This window comes from Salminus brasiliensis, chromosome 21 (assembly GCF_030463535.1).
Source record: "Salminus brasiliensis chromosome 21, fSalBra1.hap2, whole genome shotgun sequence".
NCBI classification, from domain to species: domain Eukaryota; kingdom Metazoa; phylum Chordata; class Actinopteri; order Characiformes; family Bryconidae; genus Salminus; species Salminus brasiliensis.
The window spans coordinates 23,822,181-23,846,077 of NC_132898.1; the positions used below are offsets into that span (position 1 = coordinate 23,822,181).

Sequence of the window (23,897 nt, forward strand, 5' to 3'; positions counted from 1 at the left end):
CTTTAGCTGTTTGTTTTGGAAATGTTTTAAAATTGTGTACAAATATCAGAAGGATTAACTGGAATGTGGTCAACTCGAGTGTGTCTCGTCATTCCCAACTCTGATATCTAAAATCCGGGGTAAGTGGGCCGCAGCGTCAAAGTATCCAGTTTCTCCATTAAAGAAACTAGCATGAAATAGCTCAGCATGTAGCCAGCAGCCACCAGCTAGCATGATAGCATTTGCATGGTGCTAATTGCTAAATGCGAATTGTTGGCTGTTGGCTTTTAGTACTTCAAAGCAAATTTGACTGAACTAAAGAATGAAAATGAAAGGCTTTTTATTTAGTCAGCAATTGTAATGAAGCAGTTTTATCAAAATCATTAGCTAAACATGAATGAAAGCAAATAGCTTTTAATAACAGTTAGCATTATGCAAATGATATGGCATATTCCGGATGGTGTCTATAAACTTCCGTTCATTTTTAGCCGCATTTTTAGCAAAGTTTTGCTTCAGTTAGCCTACATTAGCAACTCTTTTAACATCATATTGACAGACACGCATGACACACACAAACACACACATACAAATCATGGTACACCAAATACACACACACACACACACACACACACACAGGGACACATGAATGAATCCTCACTGTAAATACAGACTTTCACTATTTTGTACAGCGTTTAAATATCATGAGTGAAATCGACGGCCGTCTTGTGCATCTTCACGCCGGCCTTGCTGCCGGACTTTTAGCAAAGTTTTCCTTCAGTATAATGCATCAACTGGTATTGCTAACAATACTAACAGGGACATCAAAAGCGGGACATATTTAGGTTAGATTTCCCATAAAACACCAGTAAAGGATTGTCAAAGCAGTTATGCTAAACTAAAAGTTTTTAGCGTTAGCCATTTTTTAATTTTTTAATTTATTTTATTATTATTTTTTTTTAATATTAACAAATATTGTAAGGTCTCGTTTAGGACTTTTCTCATAACTACAAATAAACACAAATAATATAGCTCTAGCTTTATCAGTACAGTGCAGTTACACACACATACACACAGATTACATACAATATAATCATGGCTGGCTCACACCTACAGCTTAGCTAACGTGTGTTGGACAACTACAAGTACATTTAATATGTAAGTAGCAACATTGGCTACATAATGCAGGAAAATAACATTACAAACCATAATCATAACAAACCAATTAGTTTTTAACCAGCTAATGCAGCTAGAAAGTAATGGAGTCTAGGCTGCCTTCAGGACGTGTCGGGAATATAGCTAGCTAGTATTTATGAGATGACTGCACATGAGCGACACAGCAAACTCATATTTATGAATTTGAAACTCCGATTTTTAGATGAGCCCTGACTAAAAAAAACAGCGACATAAACACTGCAGTCTGTTTTTGTAATAATTAAATCTCACTGGCCAAAAAATCATTTGCCTAATGCTCATACTACTGCTGTTTATCTGTGTGCTTTGTTGGCAGTAATTGTAGATATACTTGCTCTCTGTTGGCAACAAAAAACCAGAAGTAACCAAAAAAAAAAAACATTTACTCAGGGTGTTTAACGTAATTTAGGGCTCCTAAGGCATGTAGCATGGTGCTAACTGTAGGCCTGAATGATCACGCTCACCTCAGAGCATGTGGAGGTGTTGATTCCTCTCTAATAGACTTGCTAATGCGGTTCCTGACTCTACTACTGTTTTAGCTGTAATCCATGTTTGTAATAATAGTGAATCATTTATTTGGGTTAAGGAGGAAATCGGGTAATTGTCACTTTAATTGCCATTTAACATTTACCAGCCTTTCCAGGCACCTCACTGAACCACAAGATGTCAGCACAGTGTTTTGTTGGATGGTGGTTCTGGTTTGAGGGTGTTTTGGCTGCAGCTTCACACAGTTACTCACTGTCATCCACACACTGCTCAGATCCGATCCACATCCACATTCACACACTGCTCTGATCTTCTGATCCGGGTAGTGTTTGGTGGTGTGGTTTAGGGCTAGAAGGTTATAAAGCCCCCAGCATTTGGCTGTGGAGAAGTGGAGCTGCATTCTCTGAAGTGATGGAGCTCCATCCAATACATTCGATGCTCTTGTGGGGCTGAATGCAATCAAATCCTATTAACAGCAGTGGTTCAACATCTAAGCAGAAGTAACACTGAAGAAACTAGTTTTCACATACTTTTGGACATATTGAGACATACTGACCTGCGAACACTTAAGTGTGGCCTTCAAGGACACTGTGACCTTGCTTCTGGGGGTCAAGGGTCAATGGGTCTCCAGGTATTTAGTGACCGACTGCCTCTTGAAGGCCTTAACTGGTCGTAACTGCAACTAAACAAACAGCGAGGAGCTGCTGAGTGAGCCTGACGGTATTCACTTTGGGTCGTGAATCAATATTCACCTAGCTTCATTTACTCAAGGAAAGGAATCGAATATTCAGGATTGAATCAGCAAATTGATTTAGCAGTTGAACTGGATTGTACGTTGTAATGATTTTAGCTATCATCACAGAAAGAATCAAATTACTGACATGATTCATGATATCAGCAAATAAATTGGGTTGTGAATTATAACAACTTACCTAAATTGTTTTACTTAGATAAAAGAAAGGAATTTTTGACTGAATCAAATCAGTGATTTATTGATACAGGGCAAAGTAGCAGCCACAAAATATAGACACTGAAAATCCAGCATGAAACCAAAACACTATTTCTTGTCAGTGGTAAATCAGTGGTGAATCAGTGTTGTCTCAATGGATTCACTTGAACTGTCCGAAAAATTATTAATGATATTCGCATTAAAACTGGATTGTAAATTATCGCCATAGGTAGGCTACTAATAGCATCAAACAAGTGGAGCCTAACGAGTAATGAATCAAACTGTGCAAACTTGAATTGCATGAATTAAATATTTATATATTCTAAATATTTATATACTATATTTGTCCACAGATCCAATATGTACACATGAACATAACTGCAGCATACATATGCACAATCTTTCTGAATCACCATCTGGAGAATCAAGTGTATCAAAAGTCGAACAATCGGTTTAAATGGAAATGGAAAGAATCGAATCAGTAAAGTGATTCATGATATTAGAAATTAATCTGGATTGTTAATTATAATGCTGTTAGATAAGCAACGACTAGCAGAACACAAAAGCAGTCCACACAGAATTTCCAAATGAATCAAAACACTCGATTCACTTTAATAACCTGAGTATATCTGACGGAATCAACTCTGGGATTTGTCGTGATGCTATGGGCAGAGTGGCTGCTCCTTAAACGACATACGCACAGTATGAACCTGCACAGTATTTCTGAATGGCCACTGTAAGCAGTGAATCAAGTGAATCGAAACTCGACCGATTCCTTTAAATGACTCGATTGAAAAAAAGAAAAACCACGAATGAGTAAAATGATTCATTAAATTCATTATATATAACTGGATTAAATTACAAGAGTATTCAGCTAGGAAGAAGCACACTTCTATAATTAACCTAGTCAGTATCAGTATAAATCGGTTCCTTTGACCCTTTTTGGTGCTGGCTACAACCATTATGGAAAGGTTTCTCAAAATAATCATCTTCAGAGATTTTCCATCATAGAGAAGAGAACCAATTAAACATCAGAAAATCTGTATTTAGAATAATTGTATACACTAGAGAACGCTAAACCTATAGAATAGTGTTCTCCTAGGGTTCTTTAGTAGATGCAGTGGTTTTTATAGGATAGTGACAACAATTATTTTTGAGTACTACACATGGCCCCTATTTAGTGTAGTGGACATATAGTGTACATATTCTTCTGAAGAACCATGGTACCAAGAACCAATTAGGCATTCTTTTTTTCTTGAAGGGTTCTTCAGTAAAGGTAAAGGTTCTGTAGATGTAGATCAGTGGAATCAAATGGACCTCATATGCAGTACTGCTTTAGACTGCACACAGAACAACGACAACTCAAAGAAACACTGGAATGGTGCAGGCAGAGAACCACATGGTTCTCTGAGTTATCAGTTACCACTGTTTTCTTTACTCAAGAACCCATCTTCTACTAGAGAACCCAATCTTCAAGGTTAGACCCTTCAGAATGGGCATCGTTCCTGATGGCCCAGTATATGTGCTGGCGAGTCAGGTCAATCCAAGCTCACCTAGTTCGATTCACGGAGTCAGAATCGAGTCAGTGATTCAGTGAGTGGGTTTTTTTTGGTGCTCTGGCCCTTTAATTGCTCTCCTCCTGGTGGAGTACCGGGCTCTCAGCCCAATGACAGCGCGCCATGCTGCTGCTGGAGCTGGAGCAGAAGCTGGAGCTGAAGCTGGACGGCGAGGAGACGCGGGGATAAGAACCAGGTAAGAACCATTTCAGAAGAAAACCGAATAAACAGGTGAACAGGGGGCATGAAAGAGACGGGGGCGGGGGGTGAGGAGGGGGAACCGTGAAAACGGATGGCAATGCGTTGGCACATGCATTGCACTCGACGCTTGGCATAGTGTGTGTGAGTATATATATATATATATATATATATATATATATATATATATATATATATATATAATGTATATATAATGTATATAATGTATATATACATACATAGCTCGTGCATGCATTTGGACATTTGGATTGGCCCTGATGTTTAAACACCTCCTCGTTCATATGATACAACTGCCTAGGAACCGATTCGCCCATCACCCAAGCCTAGTGCTGGATCTGTTGCTCCATCGTGAGCATCATCAGGTGACGTTATTTTGCTTATTAAATCGTATCGTTTCGCAAATTAAGACGTAAAGAACGGTGCTGATCGCTTCTCGCGACTCCTTCATCCATCCTAGTGGTCAACCGCGTGCTAACAAAAAAGGGGGCATGATTGACGTCCCCGCGAGCCATTCAGTCAGCAGTGGTCGTGATGGAAGTGGTCGTGATGGAGGAGGTGGTGGTGGTGGTGTATGGCTTTGTGTGCTTTCCTACATTATTGAACATCAAACACATAAAGGTGTGTGTGTGTGTGTGTGTGTGTGTATATGTATGTTTAATACCATGTAGTGAACATGGCAGTGCACATTACATGCTATAACCCCCCAGACAACGCCTTCAGCTGTAATGATGTGGCTGCCGGGGGCCTACAGCAGCGTGGGGGGCTGTGAGCTGCCATGTTACATGTGAAGGATTTGCTTTAAAGGAACACCCCAGCCTTGCTCAATGTCATGCCTGTTTGGGGTGTCCGTAACAAACAGACGTTTAGCACAGAGTGCAGTTTTTTGGAAAGGAGCAGGAAACACATTGACTCAAAATGAGCTTATAATAGAGGTCAATGGGCAGATTCTCCAGCGCCCGCCCACTGGATCCTGTGATAAGTGCTTTTTGAGCTTTTATGTTAAGATTAAGATCACACTTTATTATATTAACTTCACATTTAACCAATCTGTGGCAGTAAACACACACACACATACACACTAGTGAATACCACAGCACCCAGAGAGATATTGGTGGTCGAGGGTCATCCTTAAGGGCTCCTCAGTCGTGAATGTTGACGGAGGAGAAAGCGCTGTCCCTTCGCTTCCCACTTCACCCACCTTAATGTCGGTCCAGGAGATTGAACCAGCAACCTTCCAGAAAAAAGCCCCCAATATGAATAGTATAGTTGGATTGACCGTATGGCAAGGACACGGCAGATTATGTTGGAAAATTATTATTCGTAGATAAAATTATATCCAGCAGATGTTTACAGACCTTCATGGCCTGACCAGGCCAGCTTTGGTCAATTCCAAAGCATCTGTAGAATCTATGTAGAAATCTGCCTGTTCTCAGGTCTGTCAACTGTTACAGTGTCTTAAAGAGTGAGATTCAGGTTGGTCCAGTCCAGGTGGGCTTGAGGTGATAAGGATGCGGTGGGCTATGGCATCGCTGGCATCTCTGGCATGTTTGTTTTTTATTTGACATACTTTTAATCTGGCAGTTGTTCTTTACATCGCCTGTCAATTTCATGCTGAATGGACCAATAGAAATGCTCTAAAATGACATTGAGGGTTTTTTTTACATTTAAAGTTAAGAAGGTTTTTCCTTCTCCTGTAAGGTTGACATTCAAGGGTTAGTCATTATGAATATTTCAGCCGTAAAACAGAAACGAGCAGTATTATTCCCTCTACCTTCTTATCCGCTTCTTCCTAGTTAGGACAGCGGTGGATCCGGGACCTGTACAGGTCCATCGCAGGGTACCACTCATACCTGATCTCTCACACACCTACACCTACCCCATTCAGATGTGCTAGAAGGGGTTCTTTGAGTGATGCCGTAGCCGAATGAGTTTTTGGTGCCATCATTTTTGAAGATAAGCTGTGAGTATGATGAACCTTTAAATTGGTAAAGAACTTTTACAAAGATGGCTTAAGGTGGTTCTTCTATAGAATGGCACAGAGAACCAATTGTAGCACCTTTTTATTTGAAGTAGAGATGGTAGCTTTTGTAGAGAGTAGAGAGTTAGCTTTTGCTCTTTTTGTGCTGTAGCAGAGCTGCCCAGGCAGTTGGAAAAAATCTTGGGACGGATTTTTAATTTGTGGACCGGAATTTTCCATCTATATTTTAAAGAATATAGGGGCAGGTAAGCTGTGGCAGAGCTGCTCATGCAGTTGGAACAAATTCCCGGGGTGGATTTTACTTTCTTACTTTCTGGGTCTGAATTGTCCATCTCTATTTTAAAGAACGTAGAGGCGAACAGTGTGGGGGCAGCCGTACTAAGCTGCAGAAGAGCTGCTCATGCAGTTGGAATGAAATCCTGGGGTGGATTTTTACTTTCTGGACCTAAAACTGGAGCAAGATTAGTTTAGAAGTAAATATTTTTGCATAATACCGTAAAAATAATAATGTAATGTAATGATAGTGGTAATTAAATTAACCAACATGCAACCCCTCCCCAACCCACCAACCCATCTCATTAAATCACCCCCCCATAGCTGCACCAGTGCTCTAAGTTTTAAAAAAGACAGATTCTCAGAGGTCATCGTGAAGGGCTCAGGAAGGAGCTGAGGAGTCCAGTCACGAGTGTTAGAGGAGGAAAACACTCAGACTGCTGTTATTCAGACAGAGAGAGAAAAGCTAAACTGTGCAGAGCAGAATGACACGACCACGACTGACCACAGCGCACATGATCAACAGCTGCCATGTCAGCCCATCAGCTCCCTCTGTGTGTTTAAAAGCAGTTTCACACCCCAGATGAAACATCTTGATGGAAGTGGAGAATTATAGCTGATAAAATAAATGTGTTTATAACTGACTCTCTCTCTCTCTCTCTCTCTCTCTCTCTCTCTCTCTCTCTCTCTCTCTTCTCCTGTGGTGGATCTGATTGATCCTCAGAGCGGGAGATGAAGCCATCAGCAGAGCTTCAGGATCCACGTTAGAAAGCCGCCCGTCCGCGTGTGATTTATGAGCCGCTCGGTTTCCGGCCCTTTAACATGTTGTAGTATTCACCCGTGCTGTGAATTGTGGGTAATTTGCCTTCTTTGCATGGGTAAACACAGCTGTGTACGTCTGCCGAGAGAGAGAGGGAGAGAGAGAGAGAGAGAAATAAAGAGAGAAAGAGAGAGAGTAATGGAGAGGGAGAGAAGGTGTAAAGCAGAGGGAGAGAGAGACACAAGGAGTAATGAGGAGAGAGAGTGAGGAGTAATGGTGAGGAAGGGAGAGGGAAGGGAGAGAGAGAGAGAGTAACGCAGAGGGAGAGAGAGAGAGAAGGAGTAATGCAGAGGGAGAGAGAGAGAAGAAGTAATGCAGAGGGAGAGAGAGAAGGAGTAATGCAGAGGGAGAGAGAGAGAAAGTAATGCAGAGGGAGAGAGAGAGGAGTAATGCAGAGGGAGGGAGAGAGAGAAGAAGTAATGCAGAGGAGAGAGAGAGAGAAGGAGTAATGCAGAGGAGAGAGAGAGAGAAGGAGTAATGCAGAGAGAAGGAGTAATGCAGAGGGAGAGAGAGAGAGAAGGAGTAATGCAGAGGGAGAGAGAGAGAAAGTAATGCAGAGGGAGAGAGAGAGGAGTAATGCAGAGGGAGAGAGAGAGAGAAGGAGTAATGCAGAGAGAAGGAGAGAAGGAGTAATGCAGAGGGAGAGAGAGAGAAAGTAATGCAGAGGGAGAGAGAGAGGAGTAATGCAGAGGGAGAGAGAGAGAAAGTAATGCAGAGGGAGAGAGAGAGGAGTAATGCAGAGGGAGAGAGAGAGAAGGAGTAATGCAGAGAGAAAGAGAGAAGGAGTAATGCAGAGGGAGAGAGAGAGAAGGAGGAATGCAGAGGGAGAGAGAGAGAGAAGTAGTAATGCAGAGGGAGAGAGAGAGAGTATGAGTAATGTAGAGGGAGAGAGAGAGTAGGAGTAATGGAGAGAGAAGGAGAGAAGGAGTAATGCAGAGGGAGAGAGAGAGAGAAGGAGTAATGCAGAGGGAGAGAGAGAAGGAGTAATGCAGAGGGAGAGAGAGAGAAGGAGTAATGCAGAGGGAGAGAGAGAGAAGGAGTAATGCAGAGGGAGAGAGAGAGAGAGAAGGAGTAATGCAGAGGGAGAGAGAGAGAGTAGGAGTAATGTAAAGGGAGAAAGAGAGAGAAGGAGTAATGCAGAGGGAGAGAGAGAAGGAGTAATGCAGAGGGAGAGAGAGAGAAGGAGTAATGCAGAGGGAGAGAGAGAGAGAAGGAGTAATGCAGAGGGAGAGAGAGAAGGAGTAATGCAGAGGGAGAGAGAGAGAAGGAGTAATGCAGAGGGAGAGAGAGAGAAGGAGTAATGCAGAGGGAGAGAGAGAGAGAGAAGGAGTAATGCAGAGGGAGAGAGAGAGGAGTAATGCAGAGGGAGAGAGAGAGAAGGAGTAATGCAAAGGAGAGAGAGAGAAGGAGTAATGCAGAGAGAGAGAGAGAGTAGGAGTAATGTAGAGGGAGAGAGAGAGAGAGTAGGAGTAATGTAGAGGGAGAGAGAGAGAGAGTAGGAGTAATGTAGAAGGAGAGAGAGAAAAGGATTAATGCAGTGGAGAGAGAGAAGGAGTAATGTAGAGGGAGAGAGAGTAGGAGTAATGCAGAGGGAGAGAGAGAGAAGGAGTAATGCAGAGGGAGAGAGAGAGAAGGAGTAATGCAGAGGGAGAGAGAGAGGAGTAATGTAGAGGGAGAGGGATAGAAGAAGTAATGTAGAGGAAGAGAGAGAGAGGAGTAATGCAGAGGAGATAAAGAAGGAGTAATGCAGAGGGAGAGAGAGAGAGGAGTAATGCAGAGGGAGAGAGAGAGAAGGAGTAATGCAGAGGGAGAGAGAGAGAGAGAGAGAGAGAGAGTAAGAGTAATGTAGAGGGAGAGAGAGAGAGAGAGAAGGAGTAATGTAGAGGGAGAGAGAGAGTAGGAGTAATGCAGAGGGAGAGAGAGAGAAGGAGTAATGCAGAGGGAGAGAGAGAGAAGGAGTAATGCAGAGGGAGAGAGAGAGTAGGAGTAATGTAGAAGGAGAGAGAGAGAAGGAGTAATGCAGAGGGAGAGAGAGAGAAGGAGTAATGCAGAGGGAGAGAGAGAGTAGGAGTAATGTAGAAGGAGAGAGAGAGAAGGATTAATGCAGAGGGAGAGAGAGAGAGGAGTAATGCAGAGGGAGAGAGAGAGAGAAGGAGTAATGCAGAGGGAGAGAGAGAGAAGGAGTAATGCAGAGGGAGAGAGAGAGAAGAAGTAATGCAGAGGGAGAGAGAGAGAGAGAAGGAGTAATGCAGAGGGAAAGAGAGAGAGAGAAGGAGTAATGTAGAGGGAGAGAGAGAGAAGGAGTAATGTAGAGGGAGAGAGAGAAGGAGTAATGTAGAGGGAGAGAGAGAGAAGGAGTAATGTAGAGGGAGAGAGAGAGGAGTAATGCAGAGGAGATAAAGAAGGAGTAATACAGAGGAAGGGAGAGAGGAGTAATGTAGAGGGAGAGAGAGAGAAGGAGTAATGCAGAGGGAGAAAAAGAGAAGGAGTAATGTAGAGGGAGAGAGAGAGAAGGAGTAATGCAGAGGGAGAAAAAGAGAAGGAGTAATGTAGAGGGAGAGAGAGAGAAGGAGTAATGCAGAGGGAGAAAAAGAGAAGGAGTAATGTAGAGGGAGAGAGAGAGAAGGAGTAATGCAGAGGAGATAAAGAAGGAGTAATGCAGAGGGAGAAAAAGAGAAGGAGTTATGCAGAGGGAGGGAGAGGAGTAATGTAGAGGGAGAGGGAGAGAAGGAGTAATGTAGAGGAAGAGAGAGAGAGGAGTAATGCAGAGGGAGAGAGAGAGAGAGGAGTAATGCAGAGGGAGAGAGAGAGAGGAGTAATGCAGAGAGAGAGAGAGAGAAGGAGTAATGTAGAGGAGAGAGAGAGAGAGAAAAGGAGTAATGGAGAGGAGAGAGAGAGAGAGAGAGAGAGAATGAGTGATGGAGAGGAGAGAGAGAGAGAGAGACAGAGAGAGAGAGAGAGAGAGAGAAGGAGTAATGGAGAGGAGAGAGAGAGAAGGAGTAATGCAGAGGGAGAAAAAGAGAAGGAGTAATGCAGAGGGAGGGAGAGAGGAGTAATGCAGAGGGTGAGAGATGAGTAATGTAGAGGGAGAGAAGGAGTAATGTAGAGGAAGAGAGAGAGAGAGGAGTAATGCAGAGGGAGAGAGAGAGAGGAGTAATGCAGAGAGAGAGAGAAGGAGTAATGTAGAGGAGAGAGAGAGAGAAAAGGAGTAATGGAGAGGAGAGAGAGAGAGAGAGAGAGAGAGAGAGAGAAGGAGTAATGGAGAGGAGAGAGAGAGAGAGACAGAGAGAGAGAGAGAAGGAGTAATGGAGAGGAGAGAGAGAGAAGGAGTAATGCAGAGGAGAGAGAGAGAGACAGAGAGAGAGAGAGAAGGAGTAATGCAGAGGAGAGAGAGAGAGACAGAGAGAGAGAGAGAGAGAAGGAGTAATGGAGAGGAGAGAGAGAGAGAGACAGAGAGAGAGAGAGAGAAGGAGTAATGGAGAGGAGAGAGAGAGAAGGAGTAATGCAGAGGAGAGAGAGAGAGACAGAGAGAGAGAGAGAGAGAAGGAGTAATGGAGAGGAGAGAGAGAGAGAGACAGAGAGAGAGAGAGAGAAGGAGTAATGGAGAGGAGAGAGAGAGAAGGAGTAATGCAGAGGAGAGAGAGAGAGACAGAGAGAGAGAGAGAGAGAGAAGGAGTAATGGAGAGGAAGACAGAGAAGAAGTAATGCAGAGGGAGAAACAAGGAGTAATGTAAGGAGAGAGAGAGAGAAATGGAGAGGAAGGGAGAGGGAGGGGAGAAAGAGAGAGGAAGTGAGAAAGGAGTAATACAGAGAGATGGCAGGAGATACGAGGGGTAATGGAGAGAGAGGGAGGGAAAGAGAGAGGGGGGATGGGGTACATGAGTGGATGGTGCTGGTCTCCAGAGGTTTGATGGAGCTGTTCAGGATAGAGAGAGAAAGGGAGTGACAGAACGAGAAAGAGAGAGAGAGAGAGAGAGAGAGTGAAAAAGTCTCCTGAGGTTTGATGGAGCTCTTCAGGTTGGGGAGAAAGGCAGGAAGGGAGAGACAGTGAGATGGAGTGATGGAGAGAGAGAAAGAGGGAGAGTCTCCTGAGGCTCGATGGAGCTGTTCAGGATGGAGATGAATGTGCGCTCGTTCATTACAGCAGTAATGAGGGTGATCGGGCCGGCTTTGCTCGCCTGCGCGGGCAGGTGAGAGAGGCTGATTCCGGTCTCTTAAAGCAGAACTGCAGCGTTTATCTGCTGCACCTGTAGCGTTGCACTCCATCTCCACACACAGCGCTCTCCACACTGAGCTCAGAAAACAGCAGGAAATCCATGACTCTAAACTCACTTGTGGACATTAATGCTACGGGCAGCAGGACCTTCCACCAAGAGTTCACCAAGCTCTACCAGCCTTCACCGTCACACTGCAGCAGCATCATAAACCAGGTGCACCAAAACACGCCACAACAAACCATATGAGAGCGTTCTCTCCGCTGATTGGTCAGACCTGTCTGGGGCGGGAGCAGCAAAGTAAAAACAGGAAGAAGGTCCTGCGCTCTGGAGTAGTGCGTACTTCTGTGCAGTTTAACATGGAGCCACGACAGAGATGGCATCAGTTCTCACCACAAACAAACCGCTCTGTTAGTGAGGTCAGGATGTTGGGTTATCGCCACCCCACCATCCCCAACTTCCCAGCTATTCCAAAAGTATCGGATGGAGCACCTCTAGTCCACGCCTGGCATTAGGCAAGGTGCCAATACGTTCATGTCCTATTATATTGGCAGTACTTCTCTGCAGGGACTAGACAAGCTATGTGATGAGTGCATTTGCACATCTGCATCAGTGGGTGCTACTTAAATTAGCTAAATGCATTCATTAGAAGGGGTGTCCACAAACATTTGGACATTTTGTATTCCCTTACCCCACTTGTAGGACCATGGATATGGAAAGCCTCACAAACATCCACTTGTACTTGATCCCCGGTGATGCCACAGCCATCCGTAAGTTAGAGTTCCAGAGAGCATAACTGTCCTTTCTCTCTCTAGGTGGGTAGGGTGGTCCACCCTCTCCCCCCATCACTCACACATGTTAAGCTCCAGTGTTGTTGCCTTTTGAGAAGATGTGGTGGAGCTTCATATGTTTTGGAGGAAGACCGTATTGGCTGGTATCATGATGTGATAGGGGGGTTCTAGATAGTGGCAAGTACTGGGAATGACTGTGTTGGGGAGGAAATTCCATCCGTAACATAGCAGGGCCATATTCAGCACCACACACACACACACACACACACACAGAGGAAGGTCAGGATGTCTCCTCTCTAGGTTGGACATGTGCACAAATTCACTCAGGCCAGTTCACTTTTTGCACAAACACACACACACACACACACACAGACTGAGGACAGGAAGTGTCCTCCCTGTCTCTTGGATGTCCATGTAGCCCAGATGACCCGGCCATCTGCAGCTCCGCAGCACAAACACACATTTTTCTGTCTTCTTTAAAAGTCACTCTCTCTCTCACACACACACACACACACAGAGTTGCTTGGTCACAGCAGCGAAAAAACAGGTGCGCTATTCTTTCTACACCGGCTCGGTGGTAGTTGCCATGGCAACCCGCTCCATGGCGGCGGCGTCATCACCGCGCTCTTTATTATTACCAACAGCGAGCGGCACACATCTCTGACAGCACACACCGGAATGGGGTGGGGTGGGATGTGGGGTGGTTGGGGGACGGACAAGAGAGAGAAACCTAACAATGAGGGGGAGAGACATAGAGAGAGTGACAGGATAGAGAGACATAAGAGAGAGAGGGGCCGGAGAGAGAGTAGACAGAAAGCGAGAGAGCGAGGAGTCTGAAAGGGAGACAAGGAGAACTGGTGTGCATCTTAAGTTTGCAACAGGAGATGCTAGGCTAACATTGCTAATGAACACTGTACTTAGACTGTCACCAACCTCACCTTGATAAAAACAGGCCAATGTTTGTTTTATTGATTGGCTTAAAGATCGATCAAGCACTTTGCACAAAGGAGCAAAACTGTGTGGATAGACCTGATTTACATATTTGAGCTACATCTGGGGCTCCGTTCAGCTCTGTGGGGAAGATGATGACTAAAGTAAGACACTTGGTCACTACACCTGGTCAATTCATTCGCCAAATGCCTCTCTGCTTAGTCAGACTGAAATCTGATTGCTGCGCGGGACGGAATATGCAAATTAGCTCATTGCGTGGCAATTATTACTGGTGTTTTGGTTATACTGGGTGGAGCTTTGGTTGGTGAATGTGTTTGCGAGAGACAGGTGCGTATACACTGCTATAACGTGTCGCTCAAAAGACTGAAATTCAATTGCTGTGAGGGATGGAATATGCAAATTAGCTCATTGCGTGGCAATTATTACTGGTGTTTTGGCTGTACTGGGTGGAGCTTTGGTTGGTGAATGTATGTTGGAGAGACAGGTGCGTTTACACTGCTATGACATGTGGCTCAAATGCGTCCCGGATCACGTCCTGAAGTGGATTGAATGTGTTTACACTTGTGTTTTTTGTGGTTTGGCCTAATCCAGATCCTAATCCTGATACCCAGAACACCAGTGACCAGGTGCAAAAGGGGTCTAGAGTCACGCCGTGTTCTAAAACACATACATTTACTGATTGTATTTTCAGCGAATGATGATTTATGTGATCGGTGACAGTCTAAGTCCAGTATTTGTTAGCATTGTTAGCTTAGCATCTTCTGTTGTAAACTAAAGAAGCACATGTCAGCTAGAAAACATGTTTGACTGATCAGCTGCAGTTTGTTTAATGAACAGTCATGATATTTTGGTATTTTACTGAACTGCTCCTTTAAATATCAGGTGTGTGTGTGTGTGTGTGTGTGTGTGTGTGTGTGTTTTCTCACTATCAAGTAGGTCAGTGGTGATAGAGCAGTGTCAGGTATTGTTCATAAGTGTGTGTGTGTGTGTGTGTGACTCCTTGCCAAAGCTCACTGCCCCTGCAGCTTGTGACTCACCTTCTCCGCATGAAACACAACCGTGTCCAAACGCTTACACACACTTACACACACAGTACAAAGTGTGTGTGTGTCCTATTTATCCACATAATTTCCTCTCCAATACTGCGATTTGTCACACTGCGGCCCTGTGGTGTGTTTTGTACTGAGGTAAAGTACACTACTGCCCTAAAGCTGTGTGGGCAGTTTCTTTAGCCATAGGCCAAAAACAACACTACAGGAATCGAACCAGCAACCTTCTGAACACTGCAGGGTTGTTTTCTCCTCCTTTTTCTCCTCTTCACTTTAATTCATATTCCTTTTTGTTTCTGCTTCTGCTTTTCTTCTCTTCTCTTCTCTTCTCCTCTCCTCTCTTCTCTTCTCTTCTCCTCTCCTCTCCTCTCCTCTCCTCTCTTCTCTTCTTTTCTCCTCTCCTCTCTTATCTTCTCTTCTTCTCTCCCTTCCTCTCAGCTTCTCTTCTCTTGTCTTCTCTTCTCTTCTCTTCTCTTCTCTTCTCTTCTCTTCTCTTCTCTTCTCTTCTCATCTCCTCTCTTCTCTTCTCTTCTCATCTCCTCTCTTCTCTTCTCCTCTCATCTCCTCTCTTCTCTTCTCCACTCTTTTCTTCTCCTCTCTTCTCTTCTCTACTCTTTTCTTTTCTTCTCTTCTCCACTCTTCTCCTCTCCTCTCTTCTCTTCTCTTCTCCTCTCTTCTCTTCTCTTCTCTTCTCTTTTCTTTTCTTTTCTTCCCTTCTCTTCTTCTCATCTCTTTTCTTTTCTTCTCTTCTCCACTCTTCTCTTCTCCTCTCTTCTCTCTTTTCTTCTCCTCTCTTCTCTTCTCTTCTCCTCTCTTCTCTTCTCTACTCTTTTCTTTTCTTCTCCTCTCTTCTTCTCATCTCTTTTCTTTTCTTCTCTTCTCCACTCTTCTCTTCTCCTGTCTTCTCTTCTCTTCTCTTCTCTTCTCTTCTCCTCTCGTCTCCTCTCGTCTCCTCTCTTCTCTTCTCCTCTCTTCTCTTCTCTTCTGTTCTGTTCTCTTCTCTTCTCTTTTTTCTCCTCTCTTCTCTTTTCCTCTCTTCTCTTCTCCTCTTTTCTCTTCTCTTTTCTTCTCCTCTCTTCTCTTCTCTTTTTTTTCCTCTCTTCTCTTCTCCTCTCTTCTCTTCTCCTCTTTTCTCTTCTCTTTTCTTCTCTTCTCTTATCTTCTCCTCTCTTCTCTTCTCTTCTCTTCTCCTCTCCTCTCCTCTCCTCCTCTCCTCTCTTCTCTTCTCTTCTCTTTTCTTCGCCTCTCTTCTCTTCTCTTCTCCTCCCTTCTCCTCTCTTCTCTTCTTTTCTCCTCTCCTCTCTTATCTTCTCTTCTTCTCTCCCCTCCTCTCATCTTCTCTTCTCTTGTCTTCTCTTTTCTTCTCTTCTATTCTCTTCTCATCTCCTCTCTTCTCTTCTCTTCTCTTCTCTTCTCTTCTCTTCTCTTCTCTTCTCTTTTCTTTTCTTCTCCTCTCTTCTTCTCATCTCCTCTCTTCTCTTCTCTTCTCCACTCTTCTCTTCTCCTCTCTTCTCTTCTCTTCTCCTCTCTTCTCTTCTCTTTTCTTTTCTTCCCTTCTCTTCTTCTCTTTTCTTTTCTTTTCTTCTCTTCTCTTCTCTTCTCTTCTCTTCTCTTCTCTTCTCTTCTCTCTTCTTCTCTTCTCTTTTCTTCTTTTCTCTTCTCTTCTCCACTCTTCTCCTCTCTTCTCTTTTCTTCTCTCTTCTCTTTTCTTCTCTTTGCTTCTCTTCTCTTCTCCACTCTTCTTCTCTCTTCTCTTTTCTTCTCTCTTCTCTTTTCTTCTCTTTGCTTCTCTTCTCTTCTCCACTCTTCTCCTCTCTTCTCTTTTTTCTCTTCTCTTCTTTTCTCCTCTCCTCTCTTCTCTTCATCTTCTTTTCTCTTCTCTTCTCTCCCTTTTTGTTCTCTACAGCATTCGTCTTTGCAAAGCACATTGAATAAAGACAGGGTGTGATTGATGTGAAGCTCTTCTACAGCTCTCAGCTGAAGTACGCTTACTGTGATTGAGTGAACATTTCCCATTTCAGTAAACAGTTGTTGTACTGCAGCGGCAGCTGTATTGAATGGACCCTGCTTTCACACACTGATGTTGCTGCGTCCATTACTTTATACACACAGATCCTGGCATGGCTTGAGTGCTAAAACTAGGAGCCCTGATTACAATCTTCACCGTTACACATATTTGTCTGGAAGTTGGAAGTTGAAATTCTGTTTTTAGTTTCTTAGTCAGTTAGTTCATTAATTTGGTAGTAGATTAGACTGGCAGGTCATTAAGTATCTAGCATGTCTAGCTAGCTTTCACTATTAAGTTAGCTAATTGTCAGTTAGACCAATTAACTAGTTAATGATCTAGAATATTAGTTATCTAATCTTAGTTATCTATCTAGTTAGTTAAACTCCACCTGTTTCTCTTTCTCTCTCTCTCTCCTCAGGATGATGCAGTAACACCCATTTCACTCTCAGAGGGGCGGAGTCACACTCTCTCTTTAGACCACGCCCCCTCCCCCTCTCTTCCACCCTCTGGTCTCAGAGATGTACAGCAGCACTCGGGGTGTGGGCCACATTGAGGGCAGTCCGGTGCGTTCGCCCCGTCTCCCTCGATCACCCCGTCTGGGCCACCGCCGGGTCACCAGCAGCTCCTCTGGGTCCAAAACACTCTCAATGGAGAACATACAGTCTTTAAACGCTGCCTACGCCACCTCAGGGCCCATGTACCTGAGCGACCACGAAGCTGTAGGCTCCACCGCTACATACCCAAGAGGCACCATGACACTGGGCAGGGCATCCAATCGCGCTATTTACGGCGGCAGAGTGACCGCTATGGGCAGCAGCCCAAACATTGCGTCCATCGGCCTCCAGCATGCTGACCTTTTGTCGTACGGCGGCGACCTCGGCTCTTTGGCTATGTTACAGCACTCCCACCAACAAGGGGCGCTGCTGAGGCAGGCCGTCAGAGGCGGCGGAGGCGGCGCAGAAATGCTGGAACTTCAGGCCCAGCTCAGGGACATGCAGAGGGAGAACGAACTCCTCCGCCGTGAGCTGGACCTGAAAGAGAGCAAGCTAGGCTCATCCGCCAACAGCATCAAGAGCTTCTGGAGCCCCGAGCTGAAGAAAGAGCGAGTGATGAGGAAAGAGGAGGCGGCACGCACCTCCGTGCTGAAGGAGCAGATGAGGGTGACCCACGAGGAAAATCAGGTTAGAGGCAGCTTTATTTTCACTTTAAAATAAAAGTCCTTTATTGGATATAAGGGCAGTTGTGTTCATGATAGAGCTGCACAATATGGACAAATATCATATCACAGTTGTATCACCACTCATCGGATTAATAAGGGAAAGTACCAAAATAATATTAAATATCAAGATAAGATAAGATAAGATAATCCTTTATTAGTCCCACAGTGGGGAAATTCTCAGTATCACAGCAGAAAGGGATAGCAAGACACTCAGTTACAAAAAAATGTAGATAAATAATTTACACTATACACACAATATAAATAAGAATTAAAAAAGCAATAACAATATTATTTACAGAACATCAGAATTTCAGAATTATCAGAATTTCCCAAATCTATCTTCTAACCAAAATGCACTTGGGTAAAAAAAACATCCACACTCTCCCACCTACTATTTCCTCAGTAAAAATAGTTTAACTGTGTCCTAGAGAACCCCCTGCCCTACGGATTTTAGTATTTACCTTTTTTTAACACACCTGATTCAGCTAATCAGCTAATTAACAAGCCCTTTCATTATTGAGCCGAAGGTGGTGTGTTAGAGAAGGACACTACTAAAATCTGCAGGCCGGGGGGGGTTGGTTCTATATAGGAGTGGTTCCCAATCCTGGTCCTGGAGAACCCCCTGCCCTTTTAGGGTTCTTTAGTAAAGAATAGTTTAACAGAAACCATGTATGCATTCCAATGGTCCTTAGAGGTGACATGGTTCTTTATAGCAGTGGTTATGTTTGCTCATATGAAAAGGTTCCTCAGGGATTTCAGTGGTTCTATATTTTGCTATTCTTCAAGTCGGTGATTCTATATAGCAGTTTTTCCCAATCCTGGTCAGGCAGGGCCTACAGATTCTAGTGTTTAGCTACTCTCAACACACCTGATTCAGCTAATCAGCTCATTAACAGGCTCTTTAGTTATTGAGCTGAAGGCGGTGTGTTGGAGAAGAACACCACTAAAATCTGCAGGGCAGGGGGTTCTCCAGGACCAGAATTAGGAAGCACTGTTATATAGGACCATGACAGCTCAATAGACCCTTTAATTGCATACATGGTTCCAGTTAAACTATTTATAAAGGACATTTATATAATATTTACCAACTACATTAAAAAAAGTATAATTAGTCCTGTTTGACTGGATGTGCACAAAGAGTTCTTTACAGCTTCTTTAGCAAAGGCAACGGTCCTGTATTGGACACTTACAACTCAAAAACCATTTAGATGCTTAAATGGTTCTTTGTCTTGTAAAAGTGTTCTTGAGATTTCTGAACAGCCTACTGAAATTCAGGTGAAATTCAGGTGTTTCCGAACATTTGATGCCACTGGCTGATGATCTTTCATTCACACACCTTTCATCATGTCTTCATAAATGCTTCATTAGCATAATCTCTCTCATACACACATACCCACATACACACGTCATCAGATATATTAGGGGGTTCCTCTGTTCAGTGAATTCCTGATGTCAGTAATCAAAAGTAATTTGTGAAAAAGCTGAATTCATTTCTTTAAATTCATCATTACTCAGTGTTTGAAATGTGAACAGGCATGCAGAGTGGGGGTTTCGTGTGACCAACCATTGCATTGCCATAACTACAACACAAATGTAGTCATTTTATTTACTATCCAAACCCACCAGTGAACATAGACTTGTCTTCTGACTTTTATATGGAATGTTGACGATGGTAAAATAGTGGCAAATCCATACAAATACATTATTTATTTAGGGACTATTTTATGCCTCAACACCCTGAAGCACACATCCCTCCACCATTTTAATGAAATGCAATTAAAAAAATATATATTTCGAATATCTTCTTAAACTCTGGTAAAAGTGTGTCTTGGGCATCAGGCGGTGAATTCATTGGTGGGAGGAAGCTTTTAGAGGTTCAGACAACTGGTTCTATTCACCACCACTGTTAACAATCCTAACTGGGTGAGTTTCTCTAGAACGGCGCGGTTCACACCAAACCCACTCTGAATGACTTAGTTTACATCTTAACCAGTTTATTTTGCAGAACTTTGGAAATTGGGTGAAGACCCCCTTTAAGGACTTCTTTTTCTTTTTCTGTATGTTTTTATACGGGATTCTATGAAAAAATTGTCCCAGAAAAATTTACAGTATTTCATTTCTTGTAAGACAAGAACACACACACACACACACACACACACTCACACACACTCTCTCTCTCTCTCTCTCTCTCACACACACACACACTCACAGACAGTTTTCTTGTTTTGTTTGTTTTAGAGGGGGAGCATTTTGGAAAGACACTTTTTCAGAGCAGCTTCACACGAGGCACGCTGTTATAAAACACTGTAACACACCCACACACACCGGGGTGTATTACAACAACACACACACACACACACACATAACAGATTTATGATCTTAGTGTTTCACACAATTGCTTTGTGCTTTTTAAGAGGAGGAATTAAATTGTGTGATTGTGTGTGTGTGTGTGTGTGTGTGTGTGAAAGAGAAAGAGAGAGAAAGAGAGAGAGAGAGAGAGAGAGAGAGAGAGAGAGACCCCTTTTCAATTTGATTCAGCATTTGGTCAATAAACACGCCAAAAAAACCTACACACTACACACACACACACACACACAAACACGAGGTATCAAACTGTTTATCTATCATGTTTATCTGCTCCAGAGTGTCCGTGTCCTATTCTATTGGCAGCACTTCTTGAGCTGTGTATGCGTGTGCATTTACACATCTGTGTCAGTAATGAATGCCACTTTAAGTAGCTGAATGCATTCATTAGAAGGGCTGTCCACAAACATTTGGACATGAAGTGTATATGTTTATGTCCTCAAGCCAAACATATCCACCCAAGAAGGGTTCTGTGCTCTGTGGTCAGAAGCTGACCAGTGATGAAGGGCTTGATTGGCTACAGCCTCCAACTGTACACCAGCAAGGTGCAACAACAGCAACAGGGGATGGGGTTTCCGATGAAGTAGCCACTCAGAGTGATGTGTAAAGTGGCCAGGCAGTGTAGTGGTAGGTGGGTGAGGTTAATGAACTAATTCGGTGAATGCCGTTCCATGGTAACTTTAACGAGATCAGACTGTTGATCAGCCGCTCTTGCCCCTCTGCAGTCCCCGTCGTCCACCCCAGCTAAATGAAACACTATAATTAGCCTGCGCTGGCTAACGACTCCCAGCTCTGCTCCGATCATTCATCTCTGCTCCGCTATTTTCAGCAAAGACCACGTTCTGCTCGCTCAAGTTAAGAATTTAGACCCTAGAGCCTCGGGCAGCCTGTCTGTATCTCTCTCTCTCCCTCTGATTAGAGCAGTGCTGTGGATAAATCACTCTCGGGTAGCAGGCTGTGTGTGTGTGTGTATGTGGTGTGTGTGATATGAATGGATGAGTGTCAAGGACACAGTGACTGTCTGGGAGATTCTCTCTCTCTCTCTCCCTCTCTCTCTCTCATACCGCCCCCTCCTCCTCTGCCTCTTATTTCTCTCCAACATTCATTTCCCCATTTGTTACTCTCTCTGTCTCTGTCTCTGCCTCAGCCTTTTCCCTCTGACATTCATTTCCGTCTTTCCTGCTTTCATTTGCTCTCTTTTCTCCCGCTTTCTCCCCCTGTCTTTTTCTGTCATTTTCTCTTTCTATTTCTCCCTCTGTCTCCTACATTAAACCCAGCGCTAAACCCAGCATTAAACCCAACGTTAAACCCAACGTTAAACCCAGCGTTAAACCCACCATAAAACCCACCATAAAACCCAGCGTTAAACCCAGCGTTAAACCCAGCGTTAAACCCAGCGTTAAACCCAGCATTACACCCAGCATTACACCCAGCGTTACACCCAGCGTTAAACCCAGCGTTAAACCCAGTGTTAAACCCAGCATTAACCCAGCGTTAAACTTCACAATAAACCCAGCGTTAAACTTCACAATAAACCCAGCATTAAACCCAGTTTTAAACCAGCATTACACCCAGCATTACACCCAGCATTACACCCAGCATTAAACCCAGCATTAAACCCAGCGTTAAACCCAGCGTTGAACCCAGCGTTAAACCCAACGTTAAACCCAGCGTTAAACCCAGCGTTAAACCCAGCATTACACCCAGCATTACACCCAGCATTACACCCAGCTTTAAACCCAGCGTTAAACCCAGTGTAAACCAGCATTAAACCCAGTGTAAACCAGCATTAAACCCAGTGTTAAACCCGTATTAAACTCAGCGTTAAGCCCATATTAAACCAGCGTTAAACCCAGTGTTAAACCCAGCATTAACCCAGCGTTAAACTTCACAATAAACCCAGCATTAAACCCAGTTTTAAACCAACATTAAACCCAGTGTTAAACCCCAGAGAGAAGCAGCATCTGAAGGTAAAGAAGCATGTGGACTGTCGCGGTGGAGTAATGGAGAGCCTGCAGAGGGAACAACAGAGACGCCATTCTCTCTGTTACAGTCAGTGGAGCATCAGCATGACTCTGATGCAGCTGTTTGAAGGAACATCTGATACAGAATACTGCTTTAGGGTGTGTGACTGACTGCAGAGCACCGTAAATCCTAATGTAGCTAATGTAAATCCCATTGGCGTTATGGTAGTAGTGGTATTTGGCTGACTGTGTTAGAGGAGCTGACCCGCAGCCTCTGGTCAGATTGGAAAGATCAGAGCGACGTTAGCTGGGCAGATCATGAGGTCGTTGTTTGGGGGTTTGATGTGTGTGATTGTGAATAAACAGGAGCTGCTTCCTCTGTGCTTCCCTCAGCAGAGCAACATCTCTAACACGCCTCAGCACTGACAGCCGTGTGTGTGTGTGTGTGTGTGTGTGTGTGTGTGTGTGTGTGTATTTGAGTGACTTTTTTACTTAGAGAGAGTGAGAGAGTGTACAATAGAATAAAAGGAGGAAAGACAGGAGGAATGGTCGAGGGAGGATGCAAAAAGACAACAGAGAGAAAAGAGAAAAGAGAGAGAGAGAGAGAGAGAGAGAAAGAGACATAGGAAGAGAATAGAAAGAGACCGAGAGAAAACAGGGAGAGAGATAGGAGGGGAATAGGGCGAGAGAGAAAGGTAAATAAGGTAAATAATAGAGTGTGTGTGTGTGTGACTGAGAGAGAGAGAAGGAGAGAGAGGTATTTACAGTGTTTAGCTGTGTGTGAATATGAGCGTCTGCTTCAGCTCTCAAGGTTAAATTAGGATGGCGTCACTGTAGCTGCCAGGAACCTGTGTGTGTGTGTGTGTGTGTGTGTGTGTGTGTGTGTGTCTATGAGTGTCTTGGCTTCAGCTGCCGCCTTAAGCGGCTACTCAGCTGAACGAACTGATTCACACACAGGGGGGTGGGGTTGAGACCAGACATTCAGCTGAAATGCTAACAAAGCCCCCAAAGCAGGTCAGATGCAGACGCGGGCGACACTGTGGTAAAACACACACTTCAGATATACTGTCTGATTGCTGATTGGATCTGAGTTCGAACCTTCTGAAAATACTTGACATACATGCTAATGGTTATTGATAATAGTAAATAATGTAATTAGCCACTTCATATCTGTAATGATAATGTATTTGATCATATTTGATCTTCTGATGTTTAAATCGTCCGACTCGATTGGCTGCCGCGGCAGAGGCAGTTCAAGCCTACTACATCTGACGACAGGCAGTTGTCATCATAACAGTAAACATCATAATTACGCAAGCTGGCTGTCAACTTCCATCAAAATCCATTCACGTGAACCAGGCCTACCGCGTGCTGACGTGCTTGATTTCACCAGCAGCGCTCATTCTCAGGGAGGGGTGGTGGTGGCAGTGGTGGCTCAGCGGTTAGAGCACCGGGATATCGATAACAGGGTTGTAGGTTCGATTCCCAGGCTCAGCAAGCTGCCACTGTTGGGCCCTTGAGCAAGGCCCTTTACCCTCTCTGCTCCCCAGGTGCTGGAGTTGGCTGCCCACCACTCTGGGTGTGTGTGTGTGTGTACTTACTGCCCCTAACACATGTGTGAGAGTGTGTGTTCAATACCAGATGGGTTAAATGCAGAGGACACATTTCGCTGTACAGTGACAAATACATGCACCTTTTTTTTACTTTGTGAAGACGAAAAAAAGTGACTCAGCTCCGTAACAGCCGTTCAAAAATGTGACGGGGTTGTGAAGGCTTGGTGCTGAAATAGCTAGCAAACGCTGCTGTGCGAACTGGTGTTTTCACATCGCATATTTCTGTACTTGGCACTGTGCCAATTATTTGTATGCGAACGTTTACTGGCCAAG

General features: G+C 44.1%; 1 protein-coding gene across 6 annotated transcripts in view; it reads left to right on the forward strand.

Moving 5' to 3' along the window:
- The first annotated feature begins 4,272 nt into the window (after positions 1-4,272).
- The window catches only part of erc2 (ELKS/RAB6-interacting/CAST family member 2), a 66,817-nt gene continuing 47,192 nt past the window's right edge, over positions 4,273-23,897 (forward strand). For all 6 annotated transcript variants that reach the window (XM_072665558.1, XM_072665559.1, XM_072665561.1 and 3 more), the window contains exons 1-2: positions 4,273-4,357; positions 16,883-17,645. In XM_072665558.1, the coding sequence (XP_072521659.1) occupies positions 16,983-17,645 (663 nt within the window). In that variant the 5' untranslated portion in view covers positions 4,273-4,357; positions 16,883-16,982. The remainder of the gene's footprint in view (positions 4,358-16,882; positions 17,646-23,897) is intronic.